Raw genomic sequence first — 24,182 nt, 5'->3', positions numbered from 1 at the left:
CAATAAGTAGTGGATAGATGTACAACTCCGTTGGGGAGACTACGATTCTCATGATATTGAACGATACACCAGAGCCAAGCTTATGGATTATACAACTGACAACATGTCCCGCTATCCTTCTCCCACAGGGGTGGTAATTGGTATTGATTCATTTGGCTTATAACTTATATTCTGCATTTGGTAACTGGTTTCCTGGGTCGAAGCCACTACTTCAACGGGCAATGAACAAGATCATGAAGTCAAATCCAGCTCTGTATGTCTTGAGGGAGCGGATAAGGAAAGGGTTGCAGTTGTATTCATCCGAGCCTAACGAACCTTAATTGTCTTCCCAAAACTATGGGGAGCTGTTCGGCAATCAACTTATTTGGTTTGTTGATGACACAAATGTGTATCATGTTACAGTCCATAATACACATGAAGGGAATCTTGTTACAAAATCCATCAATGGTGCTATTTTCATACTCAATCGAAGGACTGGGCTGCTATTCTTGAAGGTCATTCACACAAGTGTGTGGGCAGGGCAGAAACAATTTGGTCAGTTGGCTAAGTGGAAAAGCGCAGAGAAGTTGCTGCACTTGTGAGATCTCTACCCATTGAAGAACAGCCAAAGCAAATTATTGTGACTCGTAAAGGAATGCTGGACCCATTGAGGGTTCACTTGCTGGATTTCCCTAACATAGTCATAATAGGAAGTGAACTGCAGCTTCCTTTCCAGGCTTGCTTGAAGGTTGAGAAATTTGGTGATCCTATATTAAACGCGACTGAGCTGCAGATGCTTCTTTTCAACATTTACGATGATTGGTTGAAGAGTATACGATCATACACTGCATTCTGCAGACTCATTCTGATTCTTCGTGCACTGCATGTGAACAAGGAAAAGGCAAATATGTTATTGAAGCCCGACAGAATGGTAATTACTGAGGCACACCACGTCTGGCCTTCTCTTTCTGACGATCAGTGGATGACGGTTGAGTTTGCTCTGAGAGATCTCATACTGTCAGATTATGCAAAAAAGAATAATGTGAATATATTGGCCCTTACGCACTCTGAGATTCGTGATATTATAATTGGAGCTGAGACTACCCCATCTTCTCAACAGAGGCAACAGATTGCAGAGATTGAAAAGCAGGCTAAAGAAGCAAGTCCGCTGACTGCCGTCACGACAAGGACTACAAATAAGCATGGTGATCAACTTATTGTTACCACTACGAGTCGTTATGAGCAAGAAGTTCATCGGTCCAAATCTGATTGGCGTGGGAGAGCAATCTTTGCTGCAAATCTATACTTTCGGGCCAATCATATATTTGTGAATTCAGAAGATAGTAAGGAAACGGGATACACGTATATTATTCCGAAGAACATTTTGAGAAGTTTATCACCATTGCCGATCCGAGGACGCAAATTGCTGGTTACTTATACGGTATAAGCCCACCCGACAACCCTCAGGTTAAGGAAATTCGATGCATTGTCATGCCACCACAATCGGGGACTCACCAGCAAGTTCATCTCCCATCTGCTCGTCCTGAGAATGACTTCCTCAATGATTTGGAGCCTTTGGGATGGATGCACACGCAGCCAAATGAGCTTCCTCAGCTCTCTCCCCAGGATGTCGCATCTCACGCTAAGATGCTGGAGAACACCGAGCAATGGAATGGGGAGAAGTGCATCATTTTAACCTGCAGCTTCACTCCAGGTTCATGCTCGTTGGCTGCGTATAAGCTTACTCCAGCTGGTTATGAGTGGGGACGTCGTGTTAATACAGGAGACAGCGGAAGCAATGTTAATCCGCATGGATACCTTCCAATCCATTATGAGAAAGCTCAGATGATTCTCAGCGACCAGTTTCTTGGCTTCTTCATGATTCCCGATAATGATCCCTGGAACTACAACTTCATGGGAGTGAAGCATACCGCGAGAATGAAGTATGACATCAAGCTTGGGATGCCGAGGGAGTACTATCACCAGGACCACCGCCCGATCCATTTCCTGGAGTTCTGCAACATGGAGGAAGGTGACGCAGTAGGGGGAGGTTGTGATGATCACTTCGAGTAAATCCTTCTCCATTCTTTTGTGGTTTTCCAACATGAATTAGAGAGATTAGGGCCGTTTGATACTCTACTTGAATCTAACTTTTTAAACTCAAAAACAATTTTCAAGTTTTAGGCCTTAAAAACTTGTTTGGTAGGACTATTTTAAAAAACTGGACTCAAGACTAACTAAAAAATACAGTCTATTCTCTAAAAACATAAAAAGTGAGTTTTTAAACTTAAACTCACTCATTTCTTTTCCCTTCCTCCTCCATTCTCACTCCAAATCTATCTCTCTCTCCTTTTTTTTTTAACCTTTTTTGTCTCTCCTCCAATCCGCTCTCTTCATTCTCTCGGTTCTTTCTCTCACTCATCTTCCTCTTTATGTCGTCCGATCCTCTTTCTTCTTTCTCTTTCCTTCAATCTTCTCTTACTTTCTTTCTTCCTCTCTCCTCTTTCTCCCTCTCTTGCGACCCCCTCTTTTTAGATCTTTTTATTTAGTTTAAATCGTAAGATTTAAAAATTTAAATCGCAAACCAATCAAGTTTTTGAGTTTTAAAGAAAATTGTTTCAAGAAATGTTTGAATGATAAATTTCAATAGGATACCAACAAGCTATTCTGCATGGACAAAACCTTTCACTAAAAGGTCTTAGCGAGACCCCCCAATAACCATGGGACTAGCTAAGACTATCTTCTCTTTCTCGTCCTCGTCATGCTCAACGACTACTCTTGACAGACTCCTCGTCATCTCCGGTCACCTAGATCAATCATTAACTTTCCGACTCTCTTTCAGATCCATTTCACAACCAACTTTCATACAAAATATACCAAATTGAAGCTGGGAGTGATAAGATTACGATTTTACCTGAATCGAGGCCAAAATGTGGTCGAATGTGGCTGGAAAATGGCCTGGAAGTCTCGGCCTGTTTGGGCTTCTTCAAATCCATGACAGATTCGAGCATTCAAAGCTAAGATCTCGGTCCAGGGATGGTGATGAATTTTTTGGCAGTGCTAACTTCATCCAATTTAACGAGGAAATGGTAGGAAAAAATGAAGAAAAAGATAAGATCATAATAAAATATTAATAATTTATATATTAAATAATATAATATTATAATTTGTTATTATCCAGCTTCTTAGTCCAATACTGCACCAAACGCTTCACTAAGTTAGTCCAGTTTAGTCTAGTCTAAGCCAGTCCAGCTTAGTCCTTGAAGCTAATCCAGTCCGAGATAGTCCGGCGCAACAAACGCCCCCTAAACGTCTCTACATTTTAGAGAAAGTAGCGATATGCTTGATAACTTTTCCCGGTGATATGATTTTGCTTCATGATTCAGGCTTTCGTTTTCTACCAACCGAGTTTTCGTTCTATCAATATTTTACTTTTGCAGTCTGTGAAAGTTCTTAGCTTTAGTTTAAAACATGAAAGGACTTCAATTTCATTTCATAGAATTTGGGAAGATCATGCTTAGGAACAACCATTCTACTTTAGAAAGTTGAAACGGAAGTTGAAGTCGGACTCCATGATCAATCTAAAAACAAAACCTACCATGTACTCAGGGAATGACTTACATGACATAGGACGTTATGGTGACGGTATACTCTTTTCTCATATAAGTTGTTCTTACTTGAGCCTGAAATGGCAATTGAAGTTTGGGATAGCCCGAAATGATGAATAATTAAGCTGCCCAAATGCCAACCCTTTTTGAACAGATCTTAAGCTCTCAGAGTTTGGATAAGATAGTCGTTGCCAATGCTACTAAGCCAAAGACAAGGTTTAGGGTTTAGGGTTTTTCTTTTTTTCTTTTTTTTGTGAAAAAAAAAAAAACAAGGTTTTCTATTGATATTATGGACACAAACATGCCGACAAATCTGCTGCATCTATCAAGCCAGGCAAACATGGGATTCGAATTTAAGGGCACGATAGCATACCTCAACTGAAAAACAAAGGCCACAAATCCCCAACCAACCTAATTAAGCACTTAAGTCTTGGCCTGAAGAAGGAACTACGACTTGCAACTGACTAGTCCGATATATGGCCACTAACACTATAGGACCACAAACTCCCAATAGACATTACAATCAAATAATACGTATATCACTATTATTGTTCTCGTGTATCGCTCTAGTTCAAGATAATAAATCCAAATAAGTAATCCTTCTTAAGTTTTCAAAAAGCAATGAGTGGTCGTGAGAGAGCTGTACCTGAACGAGATATATCTTGATCACACATTGAAATTTTTAGCGGATATATGTTGAAGAGGTATGTACAGGCGACAACTCATTTGTTTAGGGTATCATGACTCAAATGTATAAAACTAACATGGAATTGAATAAGACCAAATACAATTGTTCTGAACAAAGATCCACTCTGGATCTCATCGTCTGGAAGACAAGGACCAAACAATTCGGACCGCTCAAATTGAATATGACGATTCCCATTAACTTATTCCATTGACCCATCTCACACAAACTAAGGACTCCAATTTCTCTTTCACACAAATCAAGAGCTCGGATTCCTTAATTCTGAAGCTCCAAACACTAAAGTCTAGAGATGATTCAAATTACAATTGCTCTTGCTCTTTTATATAGTGTGACGGATAAGTGGCATGGTCCCAGTAGTCGGCCTGTTTAATATGAGAGGCTTTGACACAGTCGACTAGTCTGGTTGACCCACATCGTCATGATGGGATTCGAGAAATGTGGCAAAGCCAGTGAGGTATCTTTAGGCAGTTGAGACTCTTAGGATTCGGGGTCAGTCTTGAGTGCGAAGTTCACACTTCACAGTTGGCATCATTTACCATGATGGAATCCCTTTGGTGAATACCAATTCCTTCATAAAGTTAAAATCTAAAGCTTAATTATGAAACACTAATTTATGTTAATTTGTCCTTGTTCTTTAATTAATTACAGTGGTTGATCACAGGGAGCATTGGCCAGTGAGTTCACCTAATTAAACCAAACTCACATGAATCATGAATGTTGAGGAAAATGAAGCAAGTGCATGAAAAGAGTCGTTGCGTTCATAACTTAATATAGTTATATTTTCGAGAATTCCACTGTATTTAAGTGTATAATATATACTGAATGAATAGATGAATGTGTGGTCAAAAATGGGTATGCCTTCATAACTTCATATAGCATTTTTGAGAATTTTATATAGTAGTATGTTGGCATGCATTGAATGAATAGAGAGTTAGATGAATGGCCAAAAAAAAATGTACATATCAAGAAATTAAGGTAAGTTTTCTTAGAAGAATTAGGAATTGAAATCATTTTGATTCTTGAGTTTCTTGTGTTTATATGACATGGGTATGAGTATCATTAAATTTCTCTTACTCGTCTGCGTTACACATATGAAATTAAGGTGTAATATTTCTCTTGAAATTCGCAATCAAATATTTAAAATCAAGAATTTTGTTTGATCGGATTCATTTTCCTTACCCTAATTTTAAGTTCTCCTTTTTCTTTATTTATTCATTTTTGTTAAGTAAATATGCCCTTAATATCTAACACTCAGTATTATGATCTGGTGGTATTTCTCTTCATTTGAAGTGAGAGGTCTTAGGTTCGAATCTCATGGATGTCAAATTCGATACCAAATTAAACTGTCCATTATGTGACTTAGCTAGACTTCTCACCCCATTAATGTAAAAATATCGATTCAATGTGCTAAAAAAAAACATGTCTTTAATATCCAAACAAGACGGTGGTGTATACTATATCGTAGTGTTTGCCAAGTAAGTTGGTGAAGTGTTCGAGATCAAAGACCCCTGGCCAACTGGAAAATGTTATGTGAGACCAATTTGCGGTTGCTATATTTCCAGCTGGGAGGCCAGCTGTGTGCAATTAATCCAACACTAAAAGGGGAAAATAATATAACTACTCCAAATTATATTCAAATTCAGCATTCCAGGAGAGCTGGCACAAAGCATAGCCATAGAGCATGTTAGCTGTTAGCTTCATACTTTCGTATGAGGTACTATGAACATTTTTTGATAAACTCACTTAGCATATGTTAACATTTATTGGCATCCTCACTCAAAAGTTACGATTATCAACCAATATGCTCGTTTGAAAGTTGTTAACATCTGTCGACAAATGTGCAATATGACTTGAAAAATACCTTGAGCCTACCAAAGTTTAATGAAATGCCAATTTGTATGCTTTTGACCAAAAAATTTTGTGCGTTGCGCTCTCAATTCTCATTGACCCTTCCAATAATATTTTCTCGATTCGGCCAGTATTAAACTTTGGTGCTTTGGACTTAATGAGTTGTGGTTATGGTTAATACTTATGGTATTACAAAAGTAAGAAAAGTAAAAGTATACTTTCGTTTTAAATAGTTGAGATGTTGGTGGAGACAATAATCAAATTCAAATATAAGACCGAGGGTTACTTTTTTTACAAGAATAATAAAAAGAGAAGAGAAAATGAAGTCAAAAGTGTGAAAAAAAGCCTAAGGCAACTAAGCACCAATCCAATAAAGAGATTTTCTATAGTCCTCCAGATTATAGGATACTTCAAAAGTTTTTACCGATATGTAGTCTAAAACACAAAAACTAAGAATTAACGGTTGCAAAATACTGTAGTTTTTTTTGTCGATTGAAAGCTACTGTCATAACTTTCAGGAGGCTACACCAAAAGTTGCAAGCCTAAATGTCTCTCTAAACTTCTGTTTAGTAAGATTTTCATGAATGCGTTTGAGTACAGTTTTCTAAAACCAATTAAAGGAAACTGCAAAAGTAATTGAATACGCATTATAATTTGAATGTATGTATTTGTACACTGCATGAATCATTGTAAATTGTATATCGTATTAATACAAACATATTATAATTTAAAAGAAATCATACACTATATGAATTATGATACATAGTGTATTCGGATTGGATACATGTAACAATCCTCCTACATTTTACTTTCTTTCTTTCCCAAAGCGAATCCTTCCCACGTTCCACAGCCACAGCAATTTACTTTCTTCAATTTATTTGCTTTCCAGCTTTTATCCTCCCAAAGATCAAAGCACTCCTACGACTAGTCTACTACAAATCTCGAGTTCACAGTGTGTACCCAGTTGTAGTTGCATGTCGTTTTGCACTTAACCACACACTCTCTCTCTCTCTCTCTCTCTAAAGCTTTAACCTACCCAAGATTCATATTCCTTCTATTTCACAAAATCAGAAGATTCAGGTTATTAAAATTTAATTAAACGGTTAAAATTATTATAATTTTTAAAATGAGCTCATATTTGTAGCATTTTAATTAAATTTTAATGGTCCGAATGTGCTGATTTTATGAATTAGAGGAAGAGATTTGGAAATTATCCCTTTCCAAACTTTTCATGCACACAGAGAACCACTTTTATTCCTATTTTATTTCTTCCGCGTATCAAATCTTTCCCAGATCCCTACCCCAAAATAGTTACCTTCGCACATCACACATGGGACCCACTTCCCAACAACGAACACTACACATTCATTCTCCGCTATATAAACTCCCCAAACCCCAACCAAAGATTCAATCTTTTACCACCCAACATCATCAAATTCCAAAACCAACAATACCCAAAATTTCAACCCAAATGGCGAGACTTGGTCTGATTTGCCTCCTCCTTACTGGGTTCCTTCTGGTTTCTGCAATGGCTGCCGACAAATCTGATGACTTGGGCAGAGAAACAGAGCACTCTACTTCCATTGCGGCAGAGCCGTCCGATACTGAAAGCATGGAAGAAGGCGAGGTGGCGGAAGCTCCTACTTTCCGGCGTTTGGGGCCTGCTGAAAAGAAAGCTGATAAGTCGGTGGCTGGTGGAGGAATTATCATTGGCGGGCTTGTCACTACCATTTTTGCAGCTGTGTTCTGCTACATCAGGGTCACCAGAAAAAGGGGTGTGATTAATTAAGGTTTCCTGATGGATTAGATGAGATTATATGAGGATTAGTGTAAAGCAGTGAAGAGGTGATTTTGATCCGCACAAATACATGATTATAATCAGAATTAGTGATCTAGTTTAGTTTAAATTTATTTTGTGGGTTTAATTATGAATGTGAATATTATCAAATGTGATTTCTATGAAAATATCGGTATTCTTTAGCTTCTGCATTTGAATTCTCTAATTGTTTTCTTGTCCCTTTTCTCTCTTTTTTTTCCTTCTCTATTTTTTGTTTCTCTATATTTCTCTCGTCACAGAATCCATTTTATCAAAATATTGCTAAATTTTTATATGAAATCGTAAATAGAGAGGGAAATGTATCTCCAGTTTTTATGAAATGGATTAACCGCCATCGTAATATCTTTAATCTCTAATATAAAAATGTCTTACACATGCCTTTGTAGTTTGTATTTATAACGTCACAGTTGCAGTGAACTTGTGGGTGTAAGGACTTGTTTTCTTCCCCTCTAAGCAAAGAAAAAAAAGATTCCCAGAAATCTGCTAGGAAATCTTCACCCAAAATATGAAGCTATTATTTTAATTTTTAATTCACTTGGTCTGTCTGCAGAAAAAAGGAGCCAAAAGCTGATTGTGTCATGGCTCATGGGGTTCCAAAAGAAAGAGCAAAATTATAGTGTCTGCATTGCGCGTCGCGGACACGAAAAACTCGAGTCCTCCAAGACAGTGGGATATTTGCCAAACCACATGATTTCGCATATAAAATTAAAGAGTCGTCGGGTTGGTGCCTCTGTTATGCTCGGGATGGTTCAGTATGAGATACCGAATCGAAAACTAGTATCACGAATCTCAAACTAAAATTTTTCGGAACAGAAATTTGAAGATCAATCTTAAACAAAATTTTTGGGAATCCCAAATTTCAGAATTCCGAAATATTTTTGGGATTTTGGGACAAATCGGAAATCCCAAATTAAAATATGAAATTATAAATTATTCTTCAAATATATAATTCAAGAACTAAGAATGTCATTTCATTCACATTACCATTTAATCGAACACTAATATGCTTGCCTATTTTTATCAGAGTCAAAATTCAAATTAATTAAACCTTGTTGGCAATTTGTTGAGAGACAAAAGAATCAAGCCTTCTGAAATCATCAGCCATGACAGCAACGATAATAAAATCCAAATGAATATCAAACAGAACATGAAAAACATGCAAGGTGTAGGGCATTCCAGGTTGCAGAGCATGAATTAGAAACTACTAGCATCAATTATAAAAGAATAAAAAAAATATACATATAATAATTAATAATATATATTTTCAGTTCGGTATGAGATTCCAGAAATATCGAAAAGTCAATTCCGAATCCCGTACCAAAATTTCGAGAATTTCGGTTTGGAAAATTTTTGGTTTGGATTGGAATTTTTTCGGTTCGGTTCAGGATTTTGGGAATTTTTTCCACCCCTGCATGGCTGCAGCCGCCTTTGCCAAAGCTCAAAGCTTAAAACTCTGCGTTTTGTGAAGATGACGGTGCTGCATTTAGTTTATTTTCCCGAAAATAAAGGAGAAAATATTAAATTTGTTAAACATTTTTATGATATTTTATGTGCATGAAGTTGTTCTTCCTGTGGAGGTTGTATCAGAAATGAAGGCGGAACCAGCCAGGTAGATAAATAAATATATGAGAATAATCTATGGAGATTGGAGATGGTAACCTAACGGAGACTGAATCTTTTGAACAAAGTTGGGAGTCAAAGAAGAAGAAGTAGACAAATTCTCCAGGTGTTCACACGTGAAGCAGAAGACCAAAATCTTTGTTTTGGAAGTAGAACTACATATATTCCTCTTTCCTGCTACTTTTTCTCTGTAGTCACTGCTTTAATTTCTTTCACTTTATTAGTTTGCTTAACGTAGTCATAGTAGCTTGATCGAATGTTCTTGTGCTAAGTAACATTTTATGGTACTTCTTACAGTATATTATTAAGGAGTTATAATAATGTGAGTATGATAATGTGAGTTAGAACTGATCGTAATGTTTGGAATTGGTCTGAAACGGTCTTATTAAAGAGTTAAAAAGTTGTCTTAATTAGTTTGAGATTGAAACTTTGGACAAATCATGTACTTAGCAATTGGATTGGAGTTGTGTGTTAGATTTCTAAGTTGATTTTAATAGGAAAATGCACGGTTTGGCCCCTCATCGATCTGGAGAGATATTTACATGCCCCCTTACGCGTAGCGAATTGAATTTAGACCACAATCTAATAGATACAGGTTTGCAATCAAGTCCAAGTCCAGCTAATTTAGTGAAGAAACTAGGGACACAACCTTTGAATATTGGCATTAATATCCACTAATCCTGTATTTGTGGTTGTTAAGAAATAATCACGTGTCTTCAAAATGCTTGGAGGTCTGTCTGTCACTAATTTATTGACAATTACAATTATTCATCTCCAATATTTAATTTAAAAGGGGAAACTTTTACCAAAATGAGGTTTAGGTAAGACCAAGCTTGCACAAAGTGTTAGCTCAGAAAAGACCTATAACCAAATAGATTTCAGACATTCTATGATATCCAAGATTTAACGTCAATGACACTTTAACTCAACGATGATATGTATTTTTTAATTTTTAATAAATTTGAAAAGAAATGCTAAGGAGACTTTTAAAATGAGGTTATCTTTGGACTCTCAGCCACTTTATTTTTTTAACACATTATTTTATAATATTAGTACGATAATTACGCCACAACAATAAGATGGCAAGAAGTCCATGAAGAGTCCCACTTTTGATAGTCCCTTTACATATAATTAAACCTATAAAAGTAACTAGACCTGTCCATTAAAGTGCTATAAATGATAACTTCAAAGTTTAGGTTTCAAATAACAACGAATTTATGTTTTTAAGTAGTGAGGCCGAGTATTACTAATTCATCAATGTGAACTGGTGACAATGTTAATGATGCAGAAGCATACACATGTTGTGAAGCACGTAGGACAATATTTCCGAGAACATGCATTTGGCTTTTCAAATTGATTAATGCTAGGAAGATTAAATTTTTAAATAAAAGTATTTTGTATTCTAGATGGGGATGAAGATTATAATATAATGAACTGAACTGAAAACCGAGTGCAGTTTGAGAGAGTTTTCTCACTCTTGTTCTTGTTGTATTAACTCCGATATTCCACGGAATTAATGAGGTATAGACATCCCGACGATCATTGGCCGTTATAGCTCAGAGAATCAACAATTTTTGTGTGGTAAACTTCTTGGCATTCTTGTGTTGATTCGTTCTAGCTCATAGAATCAACAACGTTCGTGTGGTAAACTTCTTGGCATTCTTGGTGAATCAACATGAGGTTTAGGATGTAAAATCTGGTATTGTCCTTGACAATCGACGAATCCGCATGGAAAAGTTACGAAGTTCGTGTGTTTCTGTTTTAACATCCATTCCCGGACTTATTAATCAACCCACTCGCGTTTTGCTCGCTTCCAAATTCCTTGGCTTGTCATTCAAAACTTATTGTGAAAATCATCGGCAGGGAAAGAATCAAAGAAACCAACTCAAGAAGCATTTTGTGAACCATCGACTTCAACTCTAATTTGTGACAAATTGTGAAACTATGTTCGTGTCCAAATTCTCAAAGCCAGTGCTTCAAGACTGACAGAACCTAAGAATCTGTAACTAGGTCGGACTCAAGAAAACCAGATGCCGATATGAACGATAACCTCAGGCATCAATCATCACCAACCCGCCAATGAAGATGTTATCGTCTATGTTCTTGAGTCAATTCACATTCAGGTGTTGACATAGATTCTCAAAGAAGATGTTATCATACATGTTCTCAGGCCAACTCACATTCAGCACACATGCTTGTTTCCAACAAGAAGAACATCCTAAATTGCATATATCATTAAGATCCTTACAATCGAAGAGTGCCTAGCATTTGTGATCTCAAGCAGACAAAGAAAGAGATCAAACGAACACAACTAAAACAGAGAAACTTGCCCGAAATGACGAGACTTGAGAGGAAAGCAAAGCGTACATCGCAGCGAAACCATTCGCTCTCAAAGCCATGCTTCTCCACAAGGGTTATAAACTTCACCTAGATCCGTTCGAGTTCATACGCGGTTGCTTAATCCGCTTTCAAATCACAAATTCACAGTATAAGTAGCTCACTAACCCCAGATCCTAAAGAGAAACACCAATTCACACACAAACAAGAAATCGAATTCGAAACATATGACATAAACATGTAAAGCAAAGAGAGAATTACCAAAAGGAAATTAAGGCGAATGCTTAACTTTCATAATAATCCTTGTCATTCTCAATCCAGTCAATGTAACATTACGAGCACCAACAAACCTTGAATTCGTGAACAAATCCACAATCTCCCTAACATCCTCATCCCACATTCGTCCACAACCACCACACACACCCCGCCGGCCTTCACCGTCCTCTCCATCTCCGCTGCGAACCGGTTCGGAAACAACGCCTCCGCGAAATGCGCACTGAATCCCAAATTAAACACATTATCGAAGTAAGGCAAGTTATGGGGATCCGCCCGGCTCACCAGCGGAGGCGACTCGAGGAGCTCAATTCCGGTGACGTCGGCGACGCCCAACTGGGTCAGCGCCATGACCTCGTGGCCGGCGCCAGCGGAGACGCAGAGGACCTTGGACTCGTTGTGCAGGAGACCCATTTGATAAAATGCGCGAAAGAAGTTGGAGAAGGAGTGGACCTTGTTCTGCCACGTCTTGGTGGACCAGAGGCGCTTGTTCTTCTTGTGGAGAGTGAGGACCACGCGCGGCGAGGCGTCGCAGGAGGATTTGGGGAAGCGGAGGTGGGGCTTCGGCGGAGAGTCCGGCGCGACGCAGGTGTCGGGGGTTTTGAGGAGGAGGAAGACGAAGGCGACGGTGCCGATGAGTATGGAGACGTAGGAGAGCCTCTTCAGGAAAATCTCGATGTGCCTCTCCATAACGGAGGAGACCGGAAGAAAGCTTTGTATCGATGGAGGTCTGAGTAGAAAACTGGATCTTCGTTGCTGGAAGTCGCCACACTTGTCGTAATTTCCGACAGTTGAATTTTTAGAAAATACCTCGGTTTTTGATAAAATTGCAATTCTGGCCTGTTCTTTTTGCCTTGATTTTTAATTTAGTCACTGCAATTTTATTTTTTGTTAATGTGGCTGCGGTATTTTGATTCCTTTGGAATTATGCTCAAGGTATTTTCTACTTTACACTGATGTATAGTATAAATTGAATTTTTTTTATCGCATATTCAGCCTTCCATTATTTCGATCCATATTGTATTTTCGAACCTAGTGGAATTCTCTCAAGTGGAATTGCTAAATTTTGACTATTTTCACAAACGTGGAGCATTCATGCAATGCTATTGAAGTTCGATAGCTATTTAATCATATAAGTTGACTTACATTTTAAAAAACAAAAATGTTATTTTTATCATCTATTTGTACTCATCGCTCTATTAGAGGGTAAAATTGAAGAAGACATGAGTTTTAGGGTTGTGGCGAGAGTGGATTGAGTGTTATACCTAGAGGTGGGTTATGGCTGAGAGCAGTTGGGGTTCGTGAGATGTTGATGCGGTGGGAAGAGACTAAAGTGGTTATACATAGAACAAAGTTTTCTATAACCGTGGCGTCCACTAGCGGAGCCAATGTGGGGGCATTGGGCTCCCTTGACCCCAATAACTTTGTGAACTTTTCCCTTTATATATATATATAATTTTTTTTTTTTACCATTATAATCGCACTGCAGCAGCAGCACTGCAACATCACCAGGAACATAAAGTTGCTATTGCAATCTTGGTTGCGTGGGCCACAATGGCCAACAAATATTGATCCAAGTTAGGTCACCCAACATGGAACATGTGAGCCCAGCGATCCAAGTTGGTGTACTTGCTAGTGAAATTAGTATGATTTTACTTGTTGCGCATATTTCAGTTGAAAGAGTTTTTTTGGTGATGAAAATTGTGAAGAATCCACATCGTTATAGGGTGGGTGATCAATGGTCGAATGATAGTTTGGTTGTGTACATTGAGAAAAATGTATTTGACTCTATTGATAATGATGTTGTAATATGACGTTTCCAAAATATGAGAACATGTCGTGAACATTTATAAATGAAAGTATGATAGATTTTTGAAAGCCGTTTTTTAACCTCATTATCTTAAATTCCTGACTTCGCCACTGGTGGAGTCGCACTCGAATGAAGTCATGCCATGTGTAAATTTCTCTTCATATAGCAAAATTGGACTAGAACGCTACATGGAAGTGAACCTGTATCATGTAAGTAATTTTTACTTGTAAAGTTGACAGAAGTTATCAATTGGACTTGATTCACAAACAAGATTAAATACGGTGGCCAAATTGGAAAAAAATAGAACTATAATGACCAGAATTGCAATGGATCCAAAATACAGTGGTCCTAAATTCATAATACCAGTGGAAAAACGCAGCTATGTCGTTTTGCGCCTTTAAGCTTAACATCAGCGTCGGCCCTGAGATGGCTCTCGCGAGGAGAGTCTCTCTCTTTCCCCTTCCCGCCAAATTCCTGACGTTGGCTCCCAAAACGGCGACGTCTCATGATTTTGAAACTCCGGCGTCGTTTTCATTCACCTTCCTCCGTCACTACTGTTCGTCTCCTCTCCGTCTAGATCCATACTGCTACGACGACCAACACCTCCGTCACGGCCACGACCCGGACTCCTTCTTCGCGTCTCTGATCGATAGTTCGACCCGAAAGAGCCAGTTGGGTCAAATCCATGCCCAGTTAGTTGTATTAGGTTTGATAGACAGTGGCTTTTTGATCACCAAATTGGTCAATGCAAGCTCGAATCTCGGGTATATTTGGTACGCCCGCCAAGTGTTTGATGAATTTACTGACCCAGATGTATTTCAGTGGAACGCGATCATTAGGTGTTATTCTAGGCACAATGTGTTTTCTCAGGCTATAGAAATGTATTCTAGGATGCAAGTAATGGGTGTCAGTCCAGATGGGTTTACTTTTCCTCATGTGCTTAAAGCTTGCAGTGGCATGCCGGACCTCGAAATGGGTCGACGGGTTCATGGACAGGTGTTTAGACATGGGTTTGAATCAGATGTGTTTGTGCAGAATGGTCTCGTGGCGTTGTATGCTAAATGTGGTCGAATAGATCGTGCTAGGGCTGTGTTTGATGGTTTAGCTGAGAGGACGGTTGTTTCCTGGACTTCGATGATTTCAGGGCATGCCCAGAATGGCCAGCCTTTGGAAGCTTTGAGAATTTTTGGTCTGATGAGAAAATTGAATGTGAAACCTGATTGGATCGTTCTTGTTAGTGTTCTAAAAGCTTATACTGATGTAGAAGACTTGGGACAGGGGACATCTGTTCATGGTTGTTTGATTAAAATGGGTCTTGAATTTGAACCTGACTTGCTCATTGCACTCACGGCAATGTATGCAAAAAGTGGGCAGGTGATGGCTGCCAGATCGTTTTTTGATCAGATGCAAACGCCGAACGTAATACTGTGGAATGCTATGATATCTGGTTATGCGAAGAATGGTTATGCTAACGAGGCTGTAGAGCTATTCCGGGAGATGATCACAAAAAATTGTAGAACAGATTCAATAACAATGAGGTCTGCTATTTCTGCATGTGCCCAGGTGGGTTCCCTTGACCTAGCAAAATGGATGGACGATTATATCAATAAAAGTGAGTATAGAAATAATGTCTTTGTTAACACAGCCCTAATTGATATGTATGCAAAATGTGGAAGTACCGATTTTGCTCGAATGGTTTTTGATAGAACGCCTAATAAAGATGTTGTGGTGTGGAGTGCAATGATCGTAGGCTACGGATTACATGGTCGAGCACGAGAAGCCATTGATCTTTTCCATTCTATGCAGCAGGCAGGAGTGCCGCCCAATGATGTCACCTTCCTAGGGCTCCTCACTGCATGCAACCATTCAGGCCTTGTTGAGGAAGGATGGGAGCTGTTCCACCGCATGGTAAACTGCAGGATTGAGCCTGGAAACCAACATTATTCTTGTGTGGTTGATCTTCTTGGACGTGCAGGCCGCTTGGATCAAGCTTACGATTTTATCAGAAAGATGCCAATTGAACCTGGTATAAGTGTATGGGGAGCACTTCTGAGTTCATGCAAGATTTATCGTAATGTAACTTTGGGAGAATACGCTGCAGAACAGCTTTTCTCTATAGATCCATATAATACAGGGCATTATGTTCAACTCTCAAATCTTTATGCTTCAGCCCGTTTATGGGATCATGTTGCAAAGGTACGAGTATTGATGAGGGAAAAAGGACTGATCAAGGACCTTGGACATAGTTTGATTGAGGTCAATGGGAAGCTTCAGGCATTTCATGTGGGAGACAAGTCTCATCCAAGGTCTAAGGAAATTTATGAAGAGCTCGAAAGTCTGGAGAGGAGGTTGAAGGAGGCAGGATTCATCCCGCATACAGATTCTGTTCTGCATGATTTGAATCATGAAGAGACAGAAGAGACACTTTGTAATCACAGCGAGAGGCTGGCAATTGCTTATGGCCTCATCAGCACTGCTCCAGGAACTACACTTCGGATAACCAAAAATCTTCGAGCATGTGTGAATTGTCATTCAGCAACCAAGCTAATATCGAAGCTTGTCAACAGGGAGATAGTTGTTAGGGATGCAAAGCGTTTTCATCATTTCAAGGATGGATGTTGTTCCTGTGGAGATTACTGGTGAAAGGGAAGGCCTGCAGTGAATCTCTTTTCGGGTTCAGTTTCAGCTTCACACAAGGATAAAAGCTAGTTCGCCGTCCATCTAAACCCGAATCCAGTTCTTAGTTGAAGGTGGAAATGGAATGGCAGTCTTCGATCGATTCATTTGTCTACTCAGAGTTTACAAGTATGATCGCCGAAGCAATTTACATGGAATCGATTGGGCATGTGGTAAACTCCCAAAGAAGGGGCTACAGGAAGCAACGCTGGAAGTCGAAGTCTTGAGCTGCAATCTCTCACAATGCATAGAATCTCAACAAAATCTCTCACGATGCTTATCTATTACATTTCAACTAACAAAAAATTTCAATCAAATTTGATTAATTTTGTTTTAAAATATAAGCGATATTCTTATAGGATAGTGACTATCTATACACTTATTTTTATTTAGTACACATCCCTTTCAATTTTCGACTGTCGGATCAAAAGAATTGAAGAAGATCAATGACAAAAAATTAATAGTGTGTAGAAAGTTAAAATGAGTTTATGAATAGTACTATCCTTCTTATAAGTGCACTAAGAGGAAAGGGATGATTTGAACTCTGAATGTTGTAGGTTAAAAGAGAAAATTCTAATCATTAGCCACTATGAGAATCCATCATTTGCAATTTGATTACATCATTTAACAATAAAAAGAAATTACGATCATTCTAACAAATTTTCTAAGCTTGGAAAAAAAAAAAAAACCCTAAACCTAAAAATGCTTTATAAATTAAGGATAAATTTCACTCAACTACCTTCAAGTTTCTCAAAATTCTGAATTTAATACCCTTATTTTTTTTCCTTCTCAGCGTCGCTTTCATACTTTAATTTTAATTTTTATGCCACTTTTAGATTTATGTTAGTTTTTCTCTCAAGTACTTTGTTAACTAACGATGTGACGTAGTTTTGACTCACCTGTCATGCCATCATTTAACACAAATTGACACGCCCGACCCTGATATTCCTCGAACATCAGGGTAGGCATGTGTTGGCCGACACCTGAAAGTGACGAAGCCATATTAGGATGCATGAGAACAACGAATATAAATAAAAGTTATGAATTAAAATACAATGAATATGCAACTTAGGAACTTGTTCAGAGCATACAACTAATCTAAAACACTAAAAAAAATTAATATAAAATTGAATGAATAAGAGGATGGGTCTACACCAAGAGGACTCGCAGATGCTGATGTGGAAGTGCCCTAACGCAGAGATTGTACGTCTCGATTCTAAATCCTGAGGGGGTGCAAAACAAACATGAGTGGACCAAGTTGATGTATATATATAATACTGAAATAGTTATCAACATACTAACCCCTAAAGTTTTATGAAAACTCAATAGCATATTATGTAATAGGTTTTCTGAAAACCCTAGCATGCCATAAAACCTTTAAAACATATAACAAATAAAGTGTGCTAAAAAGTGGCATCATATCGCCCATAGGCACTATATATCTTGGCCCGAAGCCAGTATATATATCTCCCTCGGCCCGAAGCCATCTACATATATCTCCCTTGGCCCAAGCCATCTACATATATCTTTGCCTGTAGGCAGAACAATGATCACTAGATACGCACAAAATCATTAAAACATAGTCTTTCCAAACATAGGTATATATCTCAAAAGATCTTCATAACATATAGTCGTCAATCATATATACTACAAAGAAGTGTAAAAACATGTTCATAAATAGTAAGTAGTCATCCATCATCTATACTACAAAGCACATAATTTCAATAAAGTATGGTAATCCAAAATATTCTCAGTAAAGCATGATAATTGTAAAGTGTAAATCTAATTTAATCATAAAACGTAACCATTAAATCATGTTTTTCACGTATACATTCCTACTATTAAAACATGCATTTTAGAAAGGAGTCCACTCACAAATACTTCGCCACCGAAGAGCCATGCAAACAAACGAAGACGGAAACGCCACAAACAATTGTCCCTAAGCACATAAAGGGTCCAATTAGTAAAATTCTACTCAAACGATTGAATTTCGGAAAACAGACGTCATAAACAGATTCAGGACGTCGAAAAATATAAGGGGGGACCTCGGGTGATCAACTTATTGTGCATGGTGATCATGGGTAGGGTGAAATTATCCATAGCTTCTCTGGGCATGGAAGGGTGGATAAGTGTGGCTTGCCACTAGTTGTCTCCTTTTTAAAAGAGGAAAAATAAAGCCACTTAATATTACAGTTTAGTGAAATTTTTCTTCACTTGTAAGTGAGAGATTTTATGTTCGATTCTCACCAAAGGTGAATTTGAACTACATTATTACTAGCTCATTGTGAGGCTTAACCCATCCTATCATTTCCTTATAGATAATATCGTTTGTTAAAAAAAAAAAAAAAAAAAAGTATTTTTTGGGTCACAGTAAAATGCAAATTACCAATTAAAAATGCTTTTCCGATTGCAGAAACATTTTACACGAGAGAGGAGATGGAAGAAGCAGAGGCAAACGATCAACACCGAAGCCTAAACGATCTGCCGGAGGACCTCCTCCTCCGCATCCTCACCTTCCTCCCCACATTAGAATCCGTCCAAACCTCCATCATCTCCCAAAAATGGCGCCCTCTCTGGTCCCTCGTCCCCTCCCTCGATTTCAGATTCGAACTCTTCCCGCCGCGCGAGCTGCCGTTGGACACTTGCCAGTTCTACGCCGAGTTCGTCGACCGCGTTCTAATTTCCCGCCCCAATTCTCCCGTCCACACTTTCCGCCTCACTTTCATCTTCCACGATCACTACCACTCCCACGTCGACTCCTGGGTGCGATCCGCCGTCACCCACCTCCGCGCCCGGGAGCTCCACCTCGACTTCTTCATCCACAGAGATTTTCACAACGACGAAACCCATAATTACCATTACGATTTCCCTTTCTCTTTTCTGAGAAATGGGTGTGTTGAGAAATTGAGCCTCACGCGGTGTTATCTCACTCTGCCGGCGAAATTGTCCACCATGCGATTTTGGACGATTCGGTCCTTGCTTCTCGATATGGTTTGTTTGGAGGACCAGATGATGAATGATTTGATATTGGGTTGCCCTAATTTGGAAGATTTGGAGCTTCAAAACTGCTGGGGACATCATCACTTGAAGATATGTAGCAAAAGACTCAAGAGGCTGGCATTTGGGTTCTTCTATGATTCCGAAATCAGAGAGACTGTTTCGATTGATTGCCCAAATCTTTATTCGATTAGCTTTGATTGCTGTAGCTTTTACAGGTTTGCCCTGAAGAATGCTGCGTCCCTGGTTTATTTTCGTGTCCAGATTGTGAACATAATGGAACGTTACTATGACCTGTGGAGCAGGACGGTTAAGCTAATTGAGCAAGCGCCTAATCTTAAGCATCTCGATGCACTAAATTGGTGGTTTAAGGTAATTTTTAATTATTTATCATCTCTGTGCTGATCAAACAAAGCTTTTCGATCTCGATCATGGTTTTTTTGTTTGTGGTAGTTATGTCAAAGATTTGAGTAATATGTAACAGTATGGTTGGTATTCTGATCATGTAGAAAGCTTCTTATAGTCATAGATAGGCTAAATTCTTGTGTTTTCGGATTTGGTGATTTAGCCGTGTATTTTCGAATGAGATTGATAGAGACAACAACATGATAGATAGTGAGGCTCTTTAGCTTGTCACTGAATCTAAGAGTCGACTGAAAGATGGAAAAGGTGAGTAGTTGTTGAAACTCTCCTCAGTTTTGTAAGCATTTGGTCTAGACCGAGGGAAGTGGATACCAATTGGTCATTAGGTTTCTGCTGCTGGCATTGTGACACCATAGGTGAGTCTGTTAAGAAACGTAAAACTTCACTCGGCTTATTGTTCCTCATTGCCTGCAGTGCAATAGGTTTTTAAACTCATAACAGGTATGGAGCACTCATTAAGAACGGTGTGAGTGTGAGATAGTTACATGATATGCGACTTTGTTAAGATAATTTAAACCTCTCTTCACTTTGGGTATGGAGTTCTCATTCGGAATGTATCTTTAGTCACTTTCTAACTTTGTCCACCTCACTTGTGTGCAACATTACATTCTTAGATAATTTTCAGATGGTCAATCTCTTTGCTTTAACCTCCATGAACAGGGGATTTTTCAAGTTTCATTTTTTACTGCTTAGCCTCTTTTGCCTTTTTTCTCCTACATACGATAACCACTGGTTTGTAATGGGCTATGTTGTTAACATCTTCTTATATTCCTAATCGTTTTCTTTGCATATGCCCTCAGTTTCTGACATCAACGGACTCCTTCCCCGAAAGTTTTATGCTCCACAATCTGAAGTTCTTAGAGCTACAAACAGGATTTACCAAGCATGATCTCATTGGCATGGCTGCACTGCTTAAACATTGTCCCAATCTGGAGACAATGATTCTAGAATACCCTTTCAAGGCTGGGGAAGATGTGAGTATTTTTACAAACATAACTATAGCAATGCTTGATGTTTCAGTGTTACTATTGCTTATCATTCTTTTTTATGTTCCTTGCTGCACATTAAAACTTGATGTTCTAATTTCCAGGAGAGTTTACCAGAAGAGTTGTCGGATAAATCCGTTGAGTTTAGCATCCCAAGTCTCAAGCAGGTTACAATCAAACCGTATACAGGAACAGAAGATGAAGGTAATTTTGTGAAAATCTTGACTGAGCAAGGAGTTGTCCTAGAAAAGATTGTACTTGTTCCTGGCCAAGTTGGCGAGAACGGAATAGTTCTGATGCAGGTTCCCCCAATCGTTCTGTATAAAAAGGATTCACAAAGTTGGAAGTACTCTCTCCTCCGCAACGCCAGATGTACTCTGAGCTTTAAATTGGGAATCCATCGGCTCAGCCAGTTTCCGTGTTATTTCTTAGATTAGATGATAATTGCATAGATCAAATGTTATCTGGGGTTTGATTACGATTATCTTCCGTTTTGTTTCTTCATAGAAATGGCATGTTTTTATTGGAGATAGTAGCTAGGGTTGCAAAACGTTTCCATCATGTTCCCTCTTTCATTTTTTGATTCCACAAGAATTGGTATTGTTTACATTGTCATTTTTTTACGACATACAATGGGATAATCTATACGAATTCATCAATCTTTTAGAAAAAAAAATCATGGGTAGACTAAGAACTTTGAATCCAGCGAGTTAAAGAGGAATGTCCTATCCACTAGGACAATCTGTTATTTCAAACCCAACCCGTTTGATACTCAACAAGAAATCTAGTTGTATACAGGTTTTAAGGAAAAATAGGTACTTAAGAAAAAGTACCAAGCCCAACCCGTTTTCTTTGGACTAAGCTACAATTTGTGGGTCGATACAAGTATAAGGATTGTACATTTATTTACACATTTGCCTTATTGCACAAGGCCTAAGCCTACCTGACTCGTTTGCCGGAAAGGTCACTGGAAGTTTGCCGAAATTTTTTGGTCGCCAGAACATTGCCGGAACATGTTTCCATTCCCCGGAATTTTTTTAGGCCCGAAATTTTCGCCGGAATCCAACCACCTTGCCAAATTTTTTTACCTCCGGTCACTTTGATTGATGGTGGCTTATATATTAACATTTCAATAAAATATAAAAATATGGTAGTGTTATCCACACTTCTTTTTACCCTGCACGCTCCCTCTCTATTCCATGAGTTAAATTCTAAGTTAATTTCATAGAGGCCAGACCAGATTATTTCAATTCTGAGTTAAATTTCGTGCAATATGAGTTTATATAGAGAGATCTCAATTATATTCTTTTGTTTAATTTTCAGTATTATTGCTTCCGTTAAACTACTATATATTCCGATGCCCAATTCTATCCTACATCACACCCAACCATAACCCATGGCTGCCACTCATTTACAAATGCCTTCAGTACACATAAAACTTTAAATTCCGTATTTGAATCTCATTACGTGTTTATATATGTCTATAAACTAAAATTGATAGATTTTTATTGTATGTCTGAGTTACACATATTTTGTAAAATTTAATTTCTGAAATGGAAAAACAAAATGACCCTGCCCCACTGCACTGAAGAACAATTTACTTTGTTTTTACTAGATTAATTACTAGCCTGTTGTGAGGCCAAACCCACTCCCTCATCATAATCTTTTGTTCAAAAAAAAAAAAAAAAATCCAAACAAACAATGTAGAAGGGGTGGGCTTAGTCTTATAATGGGTTGACAATAGTATGGTCCAGACTATAGTATTAAGTGGCGAGACGCTACCGTTTAATTAATGAGACTCTCAAAGTGAGACTTTCAATAGACTCTCCGTCACCTCATAAATTTTGTTTTATAATGTTAACATGAAAATTCTGCCAAAAATGAGATGGCGGAAAGTTCATGGAAAATCTTACTTTTTAAGAGAGTCTTGTTATCATTTCTCTTAATTAATTTCTTCTAATGATATTTTTCTTTCTTTTCATCAGTTTGGTGTGAAACAAAATATTAATAAAAATTAAATAGAAGTTTCCACTAAAGGAAAGGGCACACAAAATATAGTTTCTATTTGCACACGTCTCTTTGTTCGTGTTCAAGGTAAATTAGCCCATCACCCGAAACCCTAGATTTCAGAAAATTGGCTGCCGTAGAGGTTAATCCCGAGAGCTGTAGCTTCATAGATCGGGATAAGACCAAAAGCAAAGAATTAATGAGGCAAAGGACAATCAGCAATCTTCCAGATGAAATATTGCACCATATACTCTCCTTCCTACCCCCAAATATATTGAACAAACAAGTGCTTTGTTCTTCAAATGAAGTTCTTTATGAACTACATTTCATGTTCTCGACTTCAACCGGGTTCGTCCTCCAATTCCGTGGAACGTCGATGAAAATGAAATCAAGAAAGTATTTGATCGGCTAATGAAATCTTTGGAATCCATTCAAGGAGTATTGTTTAGCCCTGAAAACTCTATCATAAAAGCTTTTTGATTTCGGGTCCATTGTGCTTTTCTTGTTTAGATGATTGCATTTGTCGAGTGGTGGAGCATAGAGTTGAAGAACTCCTAATCAATCTCTGGATGACTTGCGGTGACAGGTTTGATTTGCCTAATTTTGTATTTAAGTGTGATTCCTCGAGGACTCTCACATTAAGTAAAGCCAGTTACATTCCAATTTCACCTCAGCCAGCAGAAGATACAAAATCTAGGTTTTGTTTTTCATCTTCTCTTGTTAAGGCCACTGGTCTTCGTTTGCTTCACACTTTGTCTCTAACTTATGCGGATATCTTGGAGACTTGGATAGTGATTAGGCTGTGGATTTGTTTTCAGATTCGTCATTCCCCTTCCTCGAAAATTTGGCTATCAATACTTGCAAAGGAATGACGGATCTTAAAATTAGTTGTCTAAACCCAAAGATGTGCAAGTTATTACTATGATTTACATAACTTGGACATCTCTGGAATGGGACTAACTTGCACATCTCTGGAACGACACTTGAGAATTTGCTAGTCAAATATTGTTTTGAAAAGCACAACGACGACAAAAGTTGGGTCAACATCTTCGCCCCCAATCTAACATTCTTTGGG

The 24,182-nt window shown here is 38.3% G+C and overlaps 4 protein-coding genes across 5 annotated transcripts; 3 read left to right on the top strand and 1 right to left on the bottom strand.

Annotated features, from left to right (window-relative positions):
* The first annotated feature begins 7,612 nt into the window (after positions 1 to 7,612).
* Positions 7,613 to 7,930, top strand: LOC103944608. Its single transcript, XM_009355088.2, has one exon. The coding sequence runs from the start codon at positions 7,613 to 7,615 to the stop codon at positions 7,928 to 7,930; it is 318 nt and encodes a 105-aa protein (XP_009353363.1).
* Positions 7,931 to 11,796: 3,866 nt separating this feature from the next.
* Positions 11,797 to 12,900, bottom strand: LOC125474420. 2 transcript variants are annotated; one of them, XM_048578124.1, is made up of 2 exons: positions 12,197 to 12,900; positions 11,797 to 12,111 (listed from the first exon to the last, which is right to left on the bottom strand). In XM_048578124.1, the coding sequence occupies exon 1, from the start codon at positions 12,896 to 12,898 to the stop codon at positions 12,257 to 12,259; it is 642 nt and encodes a 213-aa protein (XP_048434081.1). In that variant the 5' UTR covers positions 12,899 to 12,900; the 3' UTR covers positions 11,797 to 12,111; positions 12,197 to 12,256. The 2 variants fall into 2 exon arrangements, with proteins under 2 accessions (XP_048434081.1, XP_048434082.1); XM_048578125.1 differs by having other exon boundaries at positions 11,797 to 12,063.
* A 1,475-nt stretch (positions 12,901 to 14,375) lies between these two features.
* On the top strand, positions 14,376 to 17,108 carry LOC103944607 (pentatricopeptide repeat-containing protein At3g12770). The gene has a single exon (XM_009355087.3). It carries the CDS (start codon positions 14,400 to 14,402, stop codon positions 16,659 to 16,661), a length of 2,262 nt encoding a protein of 753 aa, XP_009353362.3. The 5' UTR covers positions 14,376 to 14,399; the 3' UTR covers positions 16,662 to 17,108.
* Positions 17,109 to 19,028: 1,920 nt separating this feature from the next.
* On the top strand, positions 19,029 to 21,707 carry LOC103944491 (F-box/LRR-repeat protein At3g58900). The gene is made up of 3 exons (XM_009354951.3): positions 19,029 to 20,063; positions 20,915 to 21,088; positions 21,205 to 21,707. Exons 1-3 carry the CDS (start codon positions 19,131 to 19,133, stop codon positions 21,535 to 21,537), a joined length of 1,440 nt encoding a protein of 479 aa, XP_009353226.2. The 5' UTR covers positions 19,029 to 19,130; the 3' UTR covers positions 21,538 to 21,707.
* Positions 21,708 to 24,182: the final 2,475 nt, after the last annotated feature.

The sequence above is a fragment of a genome, unplaced genomic scaffold, assembly GCF_019419815.1.
Source record: "Pyrus x bretschneideri cultivar Hongxiangsu unplaced genomic scaffold, Pyrus_bretschneideri_v1 Contig12, whole genome shotgun sequence".
NCBI lineage: Eukaryota > Viridiplantae > Streptophyta > Magnoliopsida > Rosales > Rosaceae > Pyrus > Pyrus x bretschneideri.
Note: the sequence above shows the minus strand (reverse complement) of the source record. Positions and strands in the feature narration are given on the sequence as shown.